Source organism: Hippichthys cyanospilos, chromosome 20 (assembly GCF_059441005.1).
Source record: "Hippichthys cyanospilos isolate Australia breed blue-spotted pipefish chromosome 20, RoL_Hcya_1.0, whole genome shotgun sequence".
Lineage (NCBI taxonomy): Eukaryota > Metazoa > Chordata > Actinopteri > Syngnathiformes > Syngnathidae > Hippichthys > Hippichthys cyanospilos.
The window spans coordinates 15,967,504-15,986,137 of NC_142388.1; the positions used below are offsets into that span (position 1 = coordinate 15,967,504).

General features: G+C 40.8%; 1 protein-coding gene and 1 long non-coding RNA gene across 2 annotated transcripts; one reads left to right on the top strand and one right to left on the bottom strand.

Moving 5' to 3' along the window:
* The first annotated feature begins 3,361 nt into the window (after positions 1-3,361).
* LOC148407548 (tyrosine-protein kinase Fyn-like) lies at positions 3,362-13,115 on the top strand. The gene is made up of 7 exons (XM_088403986.1): positions 3,362-3,365; positions 4,323-4,487; positions 7,699-7,878; positions 9,141-9,217; positions 12,552-12,705; positions 12,816-12,946; positions 13,104-13,115. The coding sequence occupies exons 1-7, from the start codon at positions 3,362-3,364 to the stop codon at positions 13,113-13,115; spliced, it is 723 nt and encodes a 240-aa protein (XP_088260112.1).
* Positions 13,116-14,699: 1,584 nt separating this feature from the next.
* Positions 14,700-17,490, bottom strand: LOC148407549 (uncharacterized). The gene is made up of 4 exons (XR_015863893.1): positions 17,238-17,490; positions 15,279-16,238; positions 15,129-15,216; positions 14,700-15,043 (listed from the first exon to the last, which is right to left on the bottom strand). It is a non-coding gene; the product is annotated as an uncharacterized LOC148407549 (long non-coding RNA).
* Between the last annotated feature and the right edge of the window lie 1,144 nt (positions 17,491-18,634).

Consider the following 18,634-nt stretch of genomic DNA (forward strand, 5'->3'; position numbering starts at 1 on the left):
TGTGAAGCCCTTTGAGACTTTGGTGATTTAGGGCTATATAAATAAAATTTCATTGATTGATTGAAATACAGGTACACAATATAGATTACAGAAAACATACTATGCTCTATAGTGCAATAATGACTTGACAGCAGGCAAAGCCATTGGGGAGGAACCTTTCGATCTCTTAACCCGCGATAGTCGATCAGCGCAGTGCCAAATCCAGCTAGCCCCCTCTTAGAGCCGGGAGAAGGGGGCAGGAAAAAAAAAAAAAGAAGAAAGCTGCAGACAGGCCTATTAACTAAATGCTTTTGAGTATAAATGTGTTTGTAGTCGGGATTCAAAGATTTCTACTGAGGTGACTGTACGAACTTCCATAGGTACGGCATTCCATCGTCCTGGCTGGCGAATGGAAAATGCCCTTGATGCCGCGGACTTCTTTTTAGCCCGTGGGGTCGATAACAAACTGGCATTTTGTGACTGAAGTTGTCGGGACGGAGCATATGGTGATGCTAAGTCGACGAGATAGGAAGGAGCTAAACCGTGTAAAATTTTATAAGTACAGTCGGCCCTTGGTTTACGAACACCCTCTTTTACGAACATTTCGACTTACGAGCGTGGACCGCGGAGTTTTTCGTCCCCCACTTACGCACAAACCTTCCGTCTTACGAACAATACGACATGCCGGCCATTGTGTTCGTACATTTATTTTCGCTTTGCTATGTCAACTAATTTAGAAGTAGACGCTCATCACGGAAACGTTGAACGCTATTGCTCTTACAATGTCACAGTCACTGTCTCAGTCACAGTGTCAGTCACGGAGTCAGTCACGGAGATGCTATTGGCCGGCGTCACGTCAATCACAGAAATGCCGATATGCTATTGGCCGAACGCCTTTATCTAGCTTGATGGCACAGCTGGTCGGGACGGAAGGAAGGAGAGAAAATGAGTGAAAAACGGAAGGAAGGAATGTTGTGAAGACTTTGCAAACTTTATCTGTTAGACATGGCTTCTAAAATTGCAAGTGGCGGTAAAGGAAGCAGTAAGAGGATGATGACAATAGAAACCAAGCAGGAGATAATTAAAAAAAAAAAATACAAAGGAGGCGCGTGCATGGTTAACCTTGCTCGTGAGTATGGACGTAACCGCTCGGCAATCTTCTAAGGGCAAGACTTTCCTTGCCGGGGGACGGACCTCGATCGACAACAAAATGGAGAGGCTTCTTCTATTATGGATTAAAGAGAAGGAAATCGCCGGTGATATGTTCTAGTTTGAGAAAAGTTCCCGTTTAAGAAAATAAATAAATAAATTCTGTGGGTTGGTCTCTGCTCCCCTCCGCCTCCACCCAGCTCAAGTCACGTCGCCCCAAAGTAAATGTCATTTTTCCTTTATAAATGTTATTTAATTTAACTGTACAGTTGATTATGTTACTCATTTTTAATATGAGTATAAAGTCGTGATGTTTTTACCTAAGGTTTTTGCGCGCGTTGCACGCATTCACTAATTAACATAGGTTTGGTTTGCCCGTCATATGAGCAGTTCAAGTTACGAGCGTAGCCGCTGAACGGATTAAGTTCGTAACACGGGGGCCCACTGTAATTAACAACACCTTAAAATCACATCTCATGTGTATTGGAAGCCATTGCAAGTCACCTAGAATCGGAGTAATATGATCGAACTTTCTCGTCCTCGTTAATACTCTAGCTGCTGTATTTTGCACAGGCTGCAGGCTTTTGACGCAGGACATGGGAAGCCCAGAAAACAGAACGTTACAATACTCTAGACGCGACATAACAAATGCATGAATTAATGTTTCAGCATCGCTAGGAGAAAGAATAGGGCACATCTTAGCTATTTTGTGAAGGTGAAAAAAACGCCGTCCTTGTCGTGTTATTAATATGTGTCCGAAAAAAGAGAGTTGAGTGAAATATCGCGCCAAGGTTTTTTGCAAAATTCCTTTGGGAAATAGTACAGTTATCCAGGTTCAACGTGGTATTCTTAATCAAGTGCTGATGATGAGCAGGGCCAATAATTAACATCTCTGTTTTACTAGTGTTAAGAAACAGAAAATTGGAAGACATCCATTGTTTAATCTCGACAAGGCAGGCCTCCAGTTTACTGCACTTGCACGGCTCTGTTATTTCTAAAGGCATATATAGTTGGGTATCGTCAGCATAGCAATGAAAATTAATTGCATGTTTATGTATAATATCTCCTAGAGGAATTATGTAGATGTTGAACAGTAAGGAACCAAGTACTGAGCCCTGCGGGACACCACATGAGACGGAGAAAGATCCAGAAATCGCATTGCCATTAGAGACACTATGTGTCCTTCCCAGTATGTAAGATCTTACACTTGTTGATATGACGATTGTTCATTTCTCTGTTATTGTGTTTAAAAATTCTATAAATATTAAACTCCCATGGTGAGATATTTTTTTTTTGTTTCAAATGTAATTTGCACCTAAGAGTACAATATCTTCTGTTCAACTGTTACAAAAAAATTGATTAAAGTGTTAAAAGAAAGTGAAGTTACCATAAGTTAATATTCAATTTCAATATTTAATGTCAATTCATTTTTGATATGCATGTTTCAAATTAATCAAAACACATGCTTAGGATAGCTGAAATGAAAATAAAAAAAGCAAATGTTAAACACAGAACGGCTCGCTGAAATGTATTTAAATTAATTGTTGTTATGTGTAAAGAACGCCTGCCAAGGTTGACCCCTACATTTTTAACACAACAAATCTGGCCCACTTTGCAAAAAGTTTGGACCCCCCTGATGTACGCTATGCCTCAGCGATGCACAATCATGAGCTAACGTTAGCTCGTTGAGCAACATTATTTTTTAATAACTTTATGTAACTACTTTCAACGTTACACATGGTGGATCAATATAGGACCGCCTTCCTGCAGTGAGCATCCAGTCACGTCACGATCAACGTGAGGCCTCTAGATGGCGATCTTATGGTTCATTTGACTATTACAGATGTCTATTAAGTATGTATTAAGTCCTGGGTATGGATTATGTATCTAAGTATTTTTAAGCAAGAATACGGCCAACATAAAAGTGCACATCTGCGTGTCAAAACCTGACTTATGTGGCTGACGGATCAATCTTCCTCGCATTGTGCCCCCAGGGGGAGCCAAGTGTTTGCTCTGTGATAGAAAATATCTTGTGCCAATCGACCCTGAAAAAATGTTGAATGGGCAGCAATGGATTCAACTGAGATAAATTTTTTATGAGTCTTTCCGAGCTGCTACATTTTTAGGAAAAGCTTTGTTTTTGTTTGCTGTGGATAGTTCACATATTAGCTGCTTTTATGACAGGCACCTGAGTAAATCGAGCTACAAATTAGCAGGCCCGCTAAGCACCCTCATGGGTGAAACTCAGGCCTTTATCTCTTCTTAACTGCCCCATGTAAACACCCTGGAGATTTATCCCTAGTTGTGAGTAAAGAGAGAGACTTTTATCCTGCATGAATATCAGAGATGGAGTCTTTGCACTTATCAGCTTCTATAGACAGAAAGGCGGCCCTAATCTCCCAGTTTAATCAATAAAAAGGAAACATAAAAGCTCCCGCTGGAGTAAAAGCAAAATGTTTCATTTCACGAGACAATGTCAGATGTACTAATCGAAATGGCAGCAGCTGGTCAATCAATCAGGCACCCTAAACAGGCCCGTTGTTTATGCTTCTCATGTTGCATAAAGCTTTATGTTTAATCACTACATTTTACTGTAATTACTGTAAAGCATTTGCAAGTTGTGGACAGAAATATGGACAGAAATATTGGAACTCGAGGAGGCCCTTCCTCCATTTTAGTCATTCAAACTGACACAACAGTTTTGCCCCCCCTTTTTTTTTCTGGTGGTGCTCCAGTACATAAAAACAAGAACCTAAGAGTGGAAAATATTTTGCGCTCTCCCACTCACCTTAGTGACTATGAATAATATCATTATCTAGAAAAATTGTATCAGTACTGTACGGTATACCTATCCTTTTTGACATAGTCAAAGGAAAAGAGTACTGTATTTTTTGGACTGTAAGCCGTACCGGCATATAAACCGCAGCAGGCCTTTTCTGCTGGCCTAACCATAACCTGACATGATTATCATAACTATAATAAACTATAATACGGTAATGTGACATGACCTCGAAACAGTCCGTAGGGCCATTTGAAGCAATTGATTTTCAGCTCATTGTGCACTATGTTACAATTATTGTCATTGAACAACAGTTCAAATGAATTCTTTCCTCTTCTTGCTCCTCTTTTATCTCGTCTACTCTCTGTACATTTCTTTCTTCTCTTATTTCTGCCTCACTGTGTGGCCCGAGCAGGCCGAGCTGCCGGTCTTTGCTGTCGCTTGGTGGTTCCCTGCAACAAAGGGATGCCCCGCCTCGCTGACTTGTCAGTAAAAACCAAAGACGTGTGGGAGATTCCGCGAGAGTCACTGCAGCTGATAAAGCGGCTTGGGAATGGGCAGTTTGGGGAAGTCTGGATGGGTATGGATCAATTTGCCTCCGGAAGAAGGGTCTGAATGGAGGAGGCCTCGCTCGGACAACTGAGACTGCAAAACATGAGCAAATCATTGGCCCGGGATTTAAATTGGCTCATTGTTTTAATGGGATTTTGTTTTTGTTTTTTTTTGGGAGGGGGGTATAAACTGTTTTACCAGTCCAAAGATGGCCTCTTTCATCATCCTTAAATGCATGTTTTTCTCCCCAGTAGTTAACCCTGTATGCGTTCCTTCCCATCCCTGTAGATAGTGTGGATGGTTTGTGCTTTAAATTAACTGGCGTGTGTGTGAACTACATCCCTGACACTGTGGGCTTGAGTCATGATGCCTGGGAGATCAGAAGAGACACACTTGATTTGGAGTTAAAGCTGGGCACAGGATGTTTTGCTGAGGTTTTTTTACGGTAAGAGTACCCAATCCCCCGCTCCCTGAGAATAATAAATTTTTATCAGGATTCACCTTGGATTTTAACAAGAGGATTTCCTGCTTAAATGATTTTGGTTCTAGTTTTCTTTATTATTTATGATAAAAGCACTAGCTCTCCCCTGAGATTGGAATTATATTCACACTTTAACGAAATAACCATTACAGTAACAAAAAATAAATGATTGATTTGGGTATTATTAATAAAGTGTGTTGTCCTTAAATACATATACTTAGGTAATTCCTTTATAGTGTGTACTGCATTGATGCCAATGTTGTGGCCATTACAAAGGAAAAGCAAGTTAGAAAAGCCATATGGAAGATCTGTACGTAGAAATGAGCTGTTAGCACGCTAGCTTTGTTAACAAGTTGAATGGCTCTATGGCAGCTATTCTGAATAACTTTGGCACCTAGCTACAGTAATTAGTTTAGACATTCCCTTAACTCAGTACTTCTCAATTATATTTTGCAAAGCCGTCCTGAGGAAAGAAAAAACTTTTTGTGCCCCCCACATTCGAGTCACTAACTATAAATAAGATAATTGTCTCTAAAACTTGTATAAGTATTACCTTAACTTGTATCCTTTTTAACATTCCCCCCAAAAAAACAATAGACGGTAAATCAACTTTCAAAAACTGTTTAATTTTTGTAGCGTTAATACGGGTTACAGTTTAGTCTAAAACAGAAAAAAAATAACCAAGCGCATCAACATGCCTGAAAAAAAAAGTAAACTTTCAAATTTTATCACAATTACACTTCACATGACAAAAACAAAGCCTTTGCCCTGGGGTCAGCCACGCCGCTCCCCCCGGTATCATATCACAGGGGGCACGCTCTACTATTTGAGAAGCGCTGCCTTAACTCTTTCAGTGCCATGGGCGAGAATTATTGTCTGTGTGCCAATGACGAGAATTCTCGCCAAATACATTTTTTTTCAATGAAAGGTTGTCTGTCTTCCTTGACTACTGCTTATTTCAATATTAAGCCAATTAAGCACTGCAGTGATGAACCGTGACCACTGGATTGACGTGTTGCCCACATTGGGGAAGAAAGCCCCACATACTACACATAAAATACATAAAGTGGACCCCCGGTTTACTACGTTCCTGCCTTAGTTTTTTTCACTTGTTTTTCTTCTTTGCGTCATTTTTTTCACCTTACGACATCAAAAATAAAAAATTCTCTTCTCAAACGTGGCGGTCAGTGTGTGTGCGTGACCACGCTCATACGTCACTACATGTGTTACTACTTACGTCACTACAATGCTGGTCTGCAATTGGTCAGCGTCATGACTCCCTAAGATACAGGTCTACTATTGGTTGGCGTCACAGGGTCACTAAAATGCTGGTCTGCTATTGGCGTCACGGGGTTACAAAGATTGTGACATGCTTCAGTTAATCTTGTATGAGTGCTTACAATATTGTATTTATTGTGCATTTTAGTGCTTAATTCAAACTTTAATTGGTTAGCCACGGGTCCCAAGATTGCGAGTGATGTTAAAGAGAGAAGTAAGTGATGATTATAATGTATGGAAACAAAGCTGGAGATAATCAACAAATAAGAACAAGGCTAGGCTAGGCTAGGCTACCCTCAATAGGGAATATGGCCAAAACAAGCTCATCACATCCCTCAAAGGCAAATTAATCGTTTATATATTTTTTTTTTCATGACGTTATTTATTTGTATACATTTATATTATATATAATTAGCACTTACTATACTATTTTGTCACCAATTTTTATTATGTGTATACAAATTTGATGTTTATCATTAATCTCGAAAACAGGGGGCCCTCTGTGCTGGTAATTCCAGCTCCAAAAAAACCTGCTTGAATATTAATGGTATTAGTTTGAGAGCATATATTTTAAAATAGTCAGATGTTTGTTTTTTTTAATGTAAAAACAAAGGAATTGAAATAAGTGTGGAATTGAAATAAGTGTGAAAGGAATTGAAATAAGTGTGATACATTTTTTTCACTAAGAATTGACTCTAGATTTATTTTTCATTCAAATCCATTTTAAACGGTTTATATTTACTGTTGGTTGAATTCAAAGCAGCAGCATAGATATTGTACAGTTCCATGGACAGAGAGGAAGGCTGTATTCTTTCCAGCTGGACAGATGCTGGGAATTGGGTTTTTCCCAGATGACACTCAGCTTCTAAGATCCTTTACCGAGCAGATGGACTCTTCATCCCAAAAAGTCGGCACCATTCTAGTATTTGGGCTTACGTAAAACCTTCCAAGCATGTTGACGGTCCCTGTCCTCTATTTGAGATACTCCTCTGCATCCCTTCACAGAATGCGATCAGTAGAACTAGATCTATATTTGGTTATATAATGGATGCCATGACATGTTAGTTCACGACAGTGCCACGAACATATTATGTTAGATCAACTGGCATGCCCACAGTTAGGGGCTTAGGGGCTTGCTCTTGTTGATCATCCTACAAAGGATTATCTGCTCCCATGTTGGTGCATTGTGGCTCTCCAATACTCACTGGATTCTCCTGATGGCTTTTCAAATCCATTTCAAATCAAAGTACCTTCTAAATCTTTTATCCAATTAATTATCCATCTACTGAAGCTGTGTGCATGAGGAGTAAATGTGATCTGATTCTCATAGCCTCTCCTGATGTCATTCTGTGTGGCATGTTTACATCAGTGTTTGTACTACAAAAGTAGATTTTGTGCATGCCTAAAATAATCGTCTCTCCATTAGACTCTGTGCTAAAAATGGATGATGGTATACTGATGCTTGCTGTGCATGTGTCAGGAACATGGAACGGCACCACAAAGGTAGCGGTGAAGACACTAAAGCCTGGAACCATGTCTCCTCAGTCCTTCCTGGAGGAGGCTCAGATAATGAAGAAACTCCGCCATGACAAACTGGTGCAGCTGTACGCTGTGGTGTCAGAAGAGCCTATTTACATTGTCACAGAGTATATGGGCAAAGGTACACCAATGCTTGTTTAAAGACAGCTATACATGATGCAAAGCAATGTAAAATGTCTTACAGTTAAAACTCAGTTGCTTACCAAAACAGAGTGCAAAAAATCCTGTTATGACCCGCGAATCATATGTTATTTTTGTATGTGTTCTGCTGTGTTCTCTCCTTGGTTTGTGTGTGTGTGTGTGCGTGCGTGCATGGGTGCGTGCGTGTGCGTGTGTGAGTGCGTGTGTGTGTGTGTGTGAGTGTGTGTGTGTGTGTGTGTGTGTGTGTGTGTGCGCGCCTTTTTGTTGGATGGAGTCAACTGTGTGCAGTTGGTGTCCTCCCATTGGCTGGCTCTCCTGATTGATGCCCTATTTAAACAGCCCGTAGACAGAACTCTCTCTCTCTCTCTCTCTCTCTCTCTCTCTCTTTCTCTCTCTCTCTCTCTCTCTCTCTCTCTCTCTCTCTCTCTCTCTCTCTCTCTCTCTCTCTCTCTCTGGTCATCCCACCGCCAGAAAATGCCACGCCTCAGGGACTGTTCGAATAGTGTGAATTAGTTGTTGTTCACTGTTGTCAAGTGTAACTATTTGCAAATAGATCAAGCAGTAGTAGGATGGAGATGCCATTTTTGTTTAACCCTTTTTCTCCTGTTTTAGTTAAGTAGGTAGTTGAGCCAATTGTCTGTCATTTCCTTTTTGTTTGGCTAGCTAGGTAGTCTTTCTGAAGACAATAAAAACTGCTGGTTTTGTTCAACATCCTTTTCTGGTGGTGAAAGGATGGGGGGAGCACACACACGTTATATCCGAGTTCCCCTAGACTGAGTGTCACAAGCCTCAGATACAGTAGTAATTAAACTAAGGAAATTAGATTTTGTTCGAGGCAGTGGTGTCAAACATGCGGTCCAGGGGCCACAATTGGCCTGATGATTTTGTAATGTAGAATATGAAAATGAGCTGAATATTTTCTATCAATGAAAAACTTGAACTGTTTTATGTTTAACTCATTCAATGCCAGGGACGTATTTTCTCTCTCTTTTTTTCATTTTACTTTTTAAGCGTCCAGACATTCAATCCCAGATAATTAAAAAAACGTGAAAACTATACCTGCGGTATTGAATGAGATGATAGGAATTTTAATGTTTTATGATTAATAGGGATGCACTGGTAAAAATAGCATTTGTTTGCCTATGTTTATTTTCTTTTTACTGCACTTCTATTTAATGGCCATTTATGTTTTGTTAACTTGACCTGGGTTGTAGTTCAATCTGATAAAATATTCTCCTGTAGGAAGTCTACTGGATTTCTTGAAAGATGGAGAAGGTCGAGGGTTGAAGTTGCCCAACCTTGTAGATATGGCTGCCCAGGTATGTTGTGATTTTTAACTTCTGTCGAAAGTCAAACATTCTATCATGATTCCGAGGCATGATGGTGTGAGGTGTGGAAAAGGTGGAGCCAAAATGCAGGGGAAGCTGGGAGGACGGTGCTCAACAAATAGAGATTTAATTTAGCAGAGAGAACAATCCAACAAGAACTGAACAGAGGGTAAAGTAACAAACCAAAATAGAAGCGAAGCTCATTGAGGTAACGACAGCAGGATAGCGACTGGCAGAGAAAGGAAACTTGGGAGTGGGAAAAAAAGGCATCTGGCAGCAAAAACAACGACGTTAACATGGACAATGACCCGACAGCTAACTGAACGCAAACTAGGGACAAACCAGAAAAACCAACCTGAACCCAGACAGACAACAGACACATGACACATTCCAGATAGATATAAAACATTACAATATTGTACAATTATGTATTGATCCATCCAGCCATCCATCCATCCATCCATCCATTTACAGCCGCTTATAAATTTGTATAATCCGAGTAATTAAATTTCAAGAATATTGTAATGGGATACCCTAACCAGCACGGACCAGCTAGTCTACTTTGAGCTGTGCAACATCGAACGTCAAAGCGTGCACTTTCCTTCCGTCTCACCATGGCACAGGAAACTCTACCCAGGCACCCACTGTGACTGTATACTGCCCTAGACTTGTGCTCTGCACAAAATTAGGTCCCATTATATTTTAACTCTGAACTTATGCAAATTTAAAAAAATACCTTATTTCTCAGGCCATGTCTACATGTAACCAGCTTATTTAAACCTGCATCTCCCCTTCGTTGGTGTTGTTTGTTTATTTAAAGAAAACACGTCTATACGAATCCAACATTTACTTATAAGCATTCCAGGTTGCTAGGCGGCAGTTGTGTCGCCAAATCCTGTCCGCTCAGGAAGAACTTCCGCCTCTGATGTGTCCAATCAGAAAAAACTTTCACCTCTGACATCACCGGCATCTCTTTCTTTGGGGGGAAAAAAAGAGTAGTGCAAGGACACTACTCTCCAGTTTAAGACGGTTACACGCAGCTGTGAAACCAGAGTATTGGGCAAATCCTCATTCAAGTTTTAAAAGATTCGGATTTGATGGAAAAAAAAAAAAACCCAGGCCACGTATACGAAATAGGGCAAAACAGAGATATTTACTGCCAGTTTGCAAGAGCTGAATTAAGTGGTGACATTGCCTCAGAGTACAAGTTGAGTTTTTTTTCTCCTCATTTTCAATCCCCATATTAGGGGGTCGACTTATAAATGCATAACTCAAAGCGGACCAATGCTTTCTACATACGTGTTTGAAAAACATTCATTAAAATGTGAAGTAAGTAATATGATTTCAATTACAATTCTTAAAATGATTGCATCCATTTTAGAGTGTTTGCACAAAACATCGCAAAATTTCACTTTCATCTAACGATGGTTAATTGCCACTTTATTGTCAACAACAAGGCTGCGTGGATATTTTTTCTCAGTGAAGACGTGGTTGAACATGGATGTGAGCAAGTTGGGGACAAAGAGTGAAGGGCAATCTTCCACTCTCTGATCTCACAACAGTCGTCACTTGGGTAAAGAACATCTCAAGTAAGATGATCAGCAAATAAGTTCCGAATACCTCCATTTCAAACAAACTGTCACAAAGTTGTTTGAACAAATGACGAGAGAAAGAAAAGGACGTCCAGGATTTAAATGGGATGAGCTATTTGGCGTATCAGTGATGAAGACTAGTCGGGCTTATAGACAAATTAATATCAGCTGTGTAAAAAAAAAAAATTGGAACATTAGTTTCAGCATTTGCATCTAAGCGCATTCTTGTCTGCCCCCCCGATAACCACAAGAGTATGATACTCGATATACAATTTAGAAATGCCTCTGAAAATATAATTTGGTCATTTTAATAACACACACCATGTGTTTATTTGGACAGCCAAAGTGTGGTCCATGGACCCCCAGGGGTCCATGGCCTGAATGCAGGGGATCCGTGAAATAATTTGGGTTATTAATAAAAAATATATATATTTGTATTAAATTAATTTTATTCGATATTAAATTGTGAATGTATGGCCTCAACAAAGCAATCAATTCAACCAGTTTAAAAAAGTTTAATATATTTTCTAAAATGTAATAGTATTATTTGTCAAATAGACCCACGTAATCCTCATCATCAAAGAGCTTGATTATTTAGTCACTAATGTTTGGCAGCAACCTGTCTGGAGACAATTGACCCAGTTTGCAATATTTATTTGAATAAATAATTATAAAAGTAACACATATACTTGTTGTCAAAGCACCTGACCAATGCTAACTAGGACGCACGTTTCTAATCTAACTTCAAGGGCAGAGAAAACCCTTGAGAAACCAACTCAATGAAGGCTGTTAATCAAAAAATGAAGGGCATGACATGTGTCATCAACAGTAGCTTTAATGGGATTAAGTACATCCAGGCTGCAACACTTGAACATTTACCTGGGAGTTAAAGCATATCATATATGGAATTTGACCAATTTGGAGAAGAAAAAAGTACTTTAAAGCAGGGGTTGTCAAAAAAAAAAAAAAGTCAAACATAAGTTCCCGTTTTATTTACCAACAGATTCAAATTGACAACAAGTGTATTTGTTATTTGTCAGCCATACTGAAGTTTACAAAATAAATAAACAATACTTCAAAAATTGGGTCAATTTTCCCCAAACAGTTTTCTGCCAAATATTTAGTGGCTAAATAATCAAGCTCTTTGATGATGATGAGGATTACGTGGGTCTATTTTACAAATTTCAAAATAATTACATTTTTTTAAACTATATTAAACTGGTTGAATTGATTGCTTTATTAAATATTCATAAATACATTCACCATTTTATATTAAATAAAATTAATGCAAATATATATATTTTTTTATTAATCACCCAAATTATTCCACGGACCCCACTTTGAGAAACACTGCTTGAAAAGACCTGTATGATGGTATTTCAAACGTTAAGCCTATGCATGCATATAAATGAAGAAACACTCACTTTGGCACATTGGTGATTAAGTTTGTTAGGAAATATGAGGGGTTAATTTTTTTATTTATCTATTTTTTTTTCAATGGCAACATACCTAACCAGGAAAATTATTAATATATATATGAATAATTTTCAAGTTACCATTTACAGTATAAGTCACACCCATACTTTTGGCCTTTCTTTGGTGGAAAAAGGGCATCTTATACAGGGAATTATGTACAAAAGATGTGGCAGTAAACTGCCAATTCAAATAGTCTGCAGAAATAATGGTTCAATCGTGTGTTCGCTACTATTTAATGCTTCTGTTCCATGTTCCAGGTGGCAGCAGGTATGGCTTACATTGAAAGGATGAATTACATCCATAGAGACCTGCGTTCCGCCAATATCCTGGTGGGAGATAACCTAGTATGCAAGATCGCTGATTTTGGCCTTGCCAGACTCATCGAAGACAATGAATACACTGCTCGACAAGGTGTGTCTTCACATCTTTCCTCTATTCACGGACTCTACTGTACTGCAGGTCATCATGAATAATTAAATAAGCCTGTGCACCATTCATCATTGCTGATGTCATCAATGCAGGGGCAAAGTTCCCCATCAAGTGGACCGCCCCGGAGGCTGCGCTGTACGGGAAGTTCACCATCAAGTCAGATGTGTGGTCATTTGGCATCTTGCTGACAGAGCTGGTCACCAAGGGGCGAGTGCCTTACCCGGTGAGCATACAAGACTTAGGATATCATCGAGGCTCAGCTTTTACATTTCAAAACATGGCGACACTTCCATTATTAGCTTAGTCTTCATTACTAAAGCACATAGGTTTTTTCTTATTCTCTGTGACAACCTATGGCGCCTCTCGTGCTGTTTTATTAGAGTAAAAGATAATGGTTGGGTAATCTTTGCTTTCCTTCCAAAATGGGAGATAACACTTCATTACTACTGTTTGCCTGAGGACAACTTAAATTTCAGCTTAGGGGGGAAAAAAAAGGAACATGGGAGAAGTAGGATACTGAAGCATGAGTAACGTGTGTCCACACGTTAGGATGCAACTGAGCGGAGCAATTGAAGGCTTTGTTTTCTGTTTGTTTGTATATCTTTTTTTTTTGCATAAATTAAGGTGAATGATCCCTTTCACATTAAAGGGCCTCTAAGATTTCGACCGTTTATCATTACGTACAGCAGGAAGTGCTTCAGGTGCCGCATTTACCATTGTCAATAGCTACAGTATAACAAACATGGCAGCCTCAAGAGAAGTGCCACCCCTCATTGAATACAACTGAATGATAGACCTATGATAATATTGTTACCTATCTACTATTATATTGATTATATAATAACCTGTTGGTTGTTAAGAACACATATATTTGCAGGTTTTTTAAATTTATAATCATTGAATTTATTCCTTCTTAATGAAGAATGGTCTGAATCTTACACAGTGTCCCTTTAAAGCACTTCTTTATCAAAAGGTTTTACCAAAGTAAAGGCATTTATCTATTGAAACCCCCACTAAGTACTAAGTACTGTGGGTAACATGGCTAAAATGTTATCATATACTACTTTAACGGAGCGTTTTATGTGGTATCACTCGACTTAGGACACTGGCCTGCTCAAGTGTGGTTTAACAAAGTAAAAAAAGTCAAACGTCAAAAGTTGGGGCTTTCAGGGAAGTTTACACTTTTCGAAAAAGAGCTGGTGACATTGCAAGTAAGCAATGAGCTAGGAGTGAGCGTATGCGTGTGGGCGTGCATGTGTGCGTGTGGGAAATCAACATAAAATTACAGTACATAATCCACATTGTACTATTGAATGATACGCATAGTAGGTGAATGATTGATTTGAAATAAACTACAATCGCTCGGAGTATGTTTATTTCAAATCAATCCTGTTTTCAATATTGGTATTTTGTACGACTTGCCCATATTTCCGTTGAAATTGGATGTGTTCAATCAGAAAGAATTTATGTATTGGTGAGCAAAACTTGATTTGTTTTGATTTATTATACATATGTATTTTAATTTATCATAGTAAATATTGTAACAGATGCCGTATTATATATATTGTTTGAAAATAAAACTGTTTTAATCACATGGAAAAATGGCTATTTAGCAAAAAGATTTTATATGTAATTAGTTGTCATTTAAATACTGTGATATCGGGATATTTTTTCTCAAGGTTATCATACTGTGATAAATTGATATCGTCCTATGCCTTCATAACATATAGGCCATGTGCACAGCAGTGGCATCTCTGCATTTGGGGCCAGTGGGGGCAGGCGTGTTGGCGCTAGTGGAGACTGCAGTCTCAAAATAACTGTTGTCACAAATAACCCATGGATCCCGCATGGAAAGAGACCCCAACCAGGCAATAGAGATGATAGAGTCAAGAAGAGTTTATTAACAAAAAGCGCATGCAAGGTGTGGGATAAACAAAAACAGTCCAACAGGTAAAGTATCAAACAAAAGTCACAAAATACCAACACAAAGTGAGACGAGAACATCTGAGTCTGAGAAACAAAGTCCAACAGGGGAAAAAGTCAGCTGCGAGAGAGCGAGTCCACAGGAGAATGGCTGCAAACAATGTCGCAACAGAAGTCATTCACAAAAAAAAAAAAACAAGCATAAAGTACAAACCAAAATGTCTCGATAGGGCAGACCGTGAGGCAGAGAGCGCATGGGTTCACAGAAGGGCTAGAGAGCTTGGCAAAGGAATAACCCAGCAATGTCTTGTCACCTTAAAAACCCCAGTAACGAGGTGGGCATCAGGTGTGTGTGTGTCTGATGGGCCAGGAAGAAATGGAGGAAGAAAAACTCAGCCTGAAAACCAAAACAAAATAAAAGGCAGGAAACGTGACAGTAGCCCCTCCTTAATGGACGCCCCCTGGCGGACCCCCAGGCTTACCTGGGTGATCCCGGTGGAAGTCTGCACCCAGACCGGGGTCCACAACCCACGAGTGTGAAACCCAGGGACGTTACTCCGGACCACACCCCTGCCAATTGATGAGATATTGAACACCCGCCCCCTACGCCGGAAGTCCAAGATGGACCTTACCGTGTAAACGGGTCCCCCGTCAACCAAGCGAGGAGGAGAAGGAGCCACGGCAGGAGGACACAGGGAGCTGGAAATGCCGGCTTGAGCAGGGAAACATGGAAGACGTGGTGGATTTTCATGGATGGCGGCAAGGAGAGCTTGACTGTGACTGGGTTGATGATGGTGTCTATCTTGAATGGACAAATATCTCGGGTCCAGCTTCTTCGCTGACGCAAACCTTCTGTGCCCAGCGCATATGGCTTTGGAGGGAAGGAATGGAGACCTCGTTCTCTTGGGATGGAAAGACCGGGGGTTGAAAGCCGTACACGACCAGGAATGGGGAGTTGCCTGTAGCTGCCAAAGGTCCGGGTTTATGGGCATACTCTACCCAAGGAAGGTACGTGGACCACGGGCAAGGACAACGGGTTTTGCTGTTACACGCAGGGGGGTGTAGCTTCCAGCGCTTCATTTGCTCGCTGGAGCTCTCCATTTGACTGTGGATGGTAGCCCAAGGTTAAACTTGTGGATGCCCCATGGCACGCCCGAATGCTTTTCACAGCCGAGAGATGAACTGTGGTCCGCAGTCCGAAACAATGTCCGCCGGAATCCTATCCAGGCTGATCACATGTTGAGAAGCTGAGCGGTCACCAGGGAAGGATGAGAGCCCCGTCAGCGCCAAGAAATGGACCATCTTAGAGAAACAATCTACCACTGTCATGATGACAGACTTTCTCCAGGGAAACGGGCAGACCAGTAACGAAGTCTTGGGCCACGGTCGAGATGGAACAGGGAGAGGATGTAGCAAACCGGCAGGTGGTTGGTGTGTGGCTTTTTCCCGGGCACATGTGAGGCAGGCGGCAACGAAGTTGATCACGTCCTTTTACCAGCCCGTCCACCAGAAACGCCGGTTGACCAAGAAGGCCGTCCGGCTCATGCCATGATTTGGAGATGCCGTGGTTTTGGAGAAAATCAGAATGTCATCTAAGTAAACGAAACAAACTATGTTGAGCATGTCACCGAGTATATCATCGACCATGTTCTGGAACACGTCTGGAGCATTGGTTAGACTAAATGGAATGACTAGGTATTCAAAATGCCTGAATGGAGTGTTGAAGCCTGTCTTCCATTCGTCTCCCTTCCTAATGCAAATGAGGTGATACGCGCTTCGGAGATCTAACTTTGTGAAGGAGTTTGCCCGATGCAATGCCAAAAATGCATTATTGAGTAATGGGAGAGGGTATTTGTTTTTTACGATGATTTCATTAAGCCTGTAGTAATCAACACAGGGGCGGGCTTTGTCTTTTTTGCCTATGAAGAAAAACCTAGCACCGAAGGGAGAGGTCAAGGGACGAATGTGTCCAGCGGTTAGAGAGGAGGAAATATACTCACGGAGCGACTATTGTTCAGAGAGGGAAATCTTGTATAACTTTGCCACTAGATATGCTGATCCCGGAACGATATCAATCGCGCAGTGATAGGACCGTTTGGCCTTTGCTGAATGCAAGTCATGATAAACCTTTGGCACACATTCCAAATTGATTTCCTCCTTTACGGGGGACTGGGCGCGGAACCCTGGCATATTCCACAGCCCTCAGACAATGTGCATGGCAAAATGGGCTCCAACTGGTGATAACCGGATTAGTCCAATTAATGTCAGGGTGGTGGAGCTCCAGCCATGGCAAAACAAGGACGACGGGTGCCAAGAGTCGGCATGACGAATAGCCTAATTTTCTCGCGGTTGTTGCCCAATACGACTCCATTTGGTGGGTCACAACGGCCAGATTGCGCCCAACTAAGTCACCAAGCACCGCAGTCTTTTAACTATAGCAAGGTCAATGAAATTGTCATCAGCGTCGGAGTCAACCAGCCCTGTAATTGCTTGCCGGTTGTCCATGTGGATGACCTTTCAGGCAAGCTGCAGTCGTCTGTGCATCGGTCGGTCCCCTACGCCTCCAATCGCGCCGGCGTGCCAGTACTCACAATTCTCAGAGGCTCCTTCCTGCAGTGAAAGCCATCAGGTGGAGCTGTGGTCTGGTTGCTCTGTGCAGGAGGCGATCACGTGACCTGACTGTCAGCAGTAGAGGCATAGACGAGAACTCATCCGGCCCTCTCTCTCATGAGGTGTGTGCGGTCCCCCCCGCCGATTTGCATGGGCTCCCCACCGGACACGGCCCTGGCTGGAGTGGAGGCGCCCCTCTCGCGGTCTGCGGTGCTCCCTCGTAGAGGCGCGTAGGCGGACACTCGCGCCGCGTCTCTCTCTGTCGCCCTCATCGAGGATACGGAGGTAAACAAACTGCAGCAGTTATGGAGGAAGCTTGTGGTTTGCTCAAGAGGAGCAGAGATTTTATAAAAATGATCACCTTAGAGCAGCACAACTTCTGGTAAGTTCAGCAAATGATTTCTGAATTTGAATGTGCAACCACATTCTGCTGTACTGTCACTCAGTCGCATATTGGCCACACACTGTCTCTGCTGCAATTAGGGATAGGGTTACAACCAACAAAATGCATTATCTGAAAATGTTTCACTGCTCCAAATTATCATCACAACTTAAATGACAACAACTAAGTCAGAAAAATACTTTTAAACACAAAAAAGGATCACGACATTTACAAGAAGTGCAATGGGCCAACAGACACTAAATGCACTAGCTACTGTATGCTTTCCATTGAAAATTAATTCAGTCATGGGTGATTAAAATTTCATACATGGATTTTGAATGTTTGCTCAAATGAAAGATAAACGTGCATTTTTTCTATTCAAAACAACTGGTGTGAGATACATTCATTTGAAATCTTTTAAAGCTTTTTTTTTAAAACATATTTATTGGATTTTTCATTAATGCAACAACCAACAAATTACATATGGCATATGGAAAAAATGAAAATAAATAATAGAAACATATCGACATCACTCATGTTGATCTTATTAAATGAAAACCACGTGTAGATAGAAATACTTAACCAAAAAAGGTAAATAAACAGATAAACACGAAAAACAAAGTATTTGAACTGCAGCTTACAGTGTACACTCCCAACAACAGATATTTTCAACAGATATTCTCAATGTCACCCTGCCTCCCTATCTCTGCCTCCCTCAGTAGTTCCATAAAACCTCCAAATTTCGTAAATTCAGAAGCCCTCTTTTAAACAGTACAGTAATCCCTCGTTTATCGCAAGGGTTACGTTCCAAAAATAACACGCGCAAAGTGAAATCTGTGAAGTAGCCAGCTTTGTTTTTCTTATTTTTTTTACTGATAACAACAGGTCCTTGAGCAAGCAATACAATGGCTCATCAAAATCTTCTACTAGGCGTTATATTTGTGCCACAATTATGCGCGCGTGGAAAAAAATTTTGAGCGTTGAAAATAAAACGGA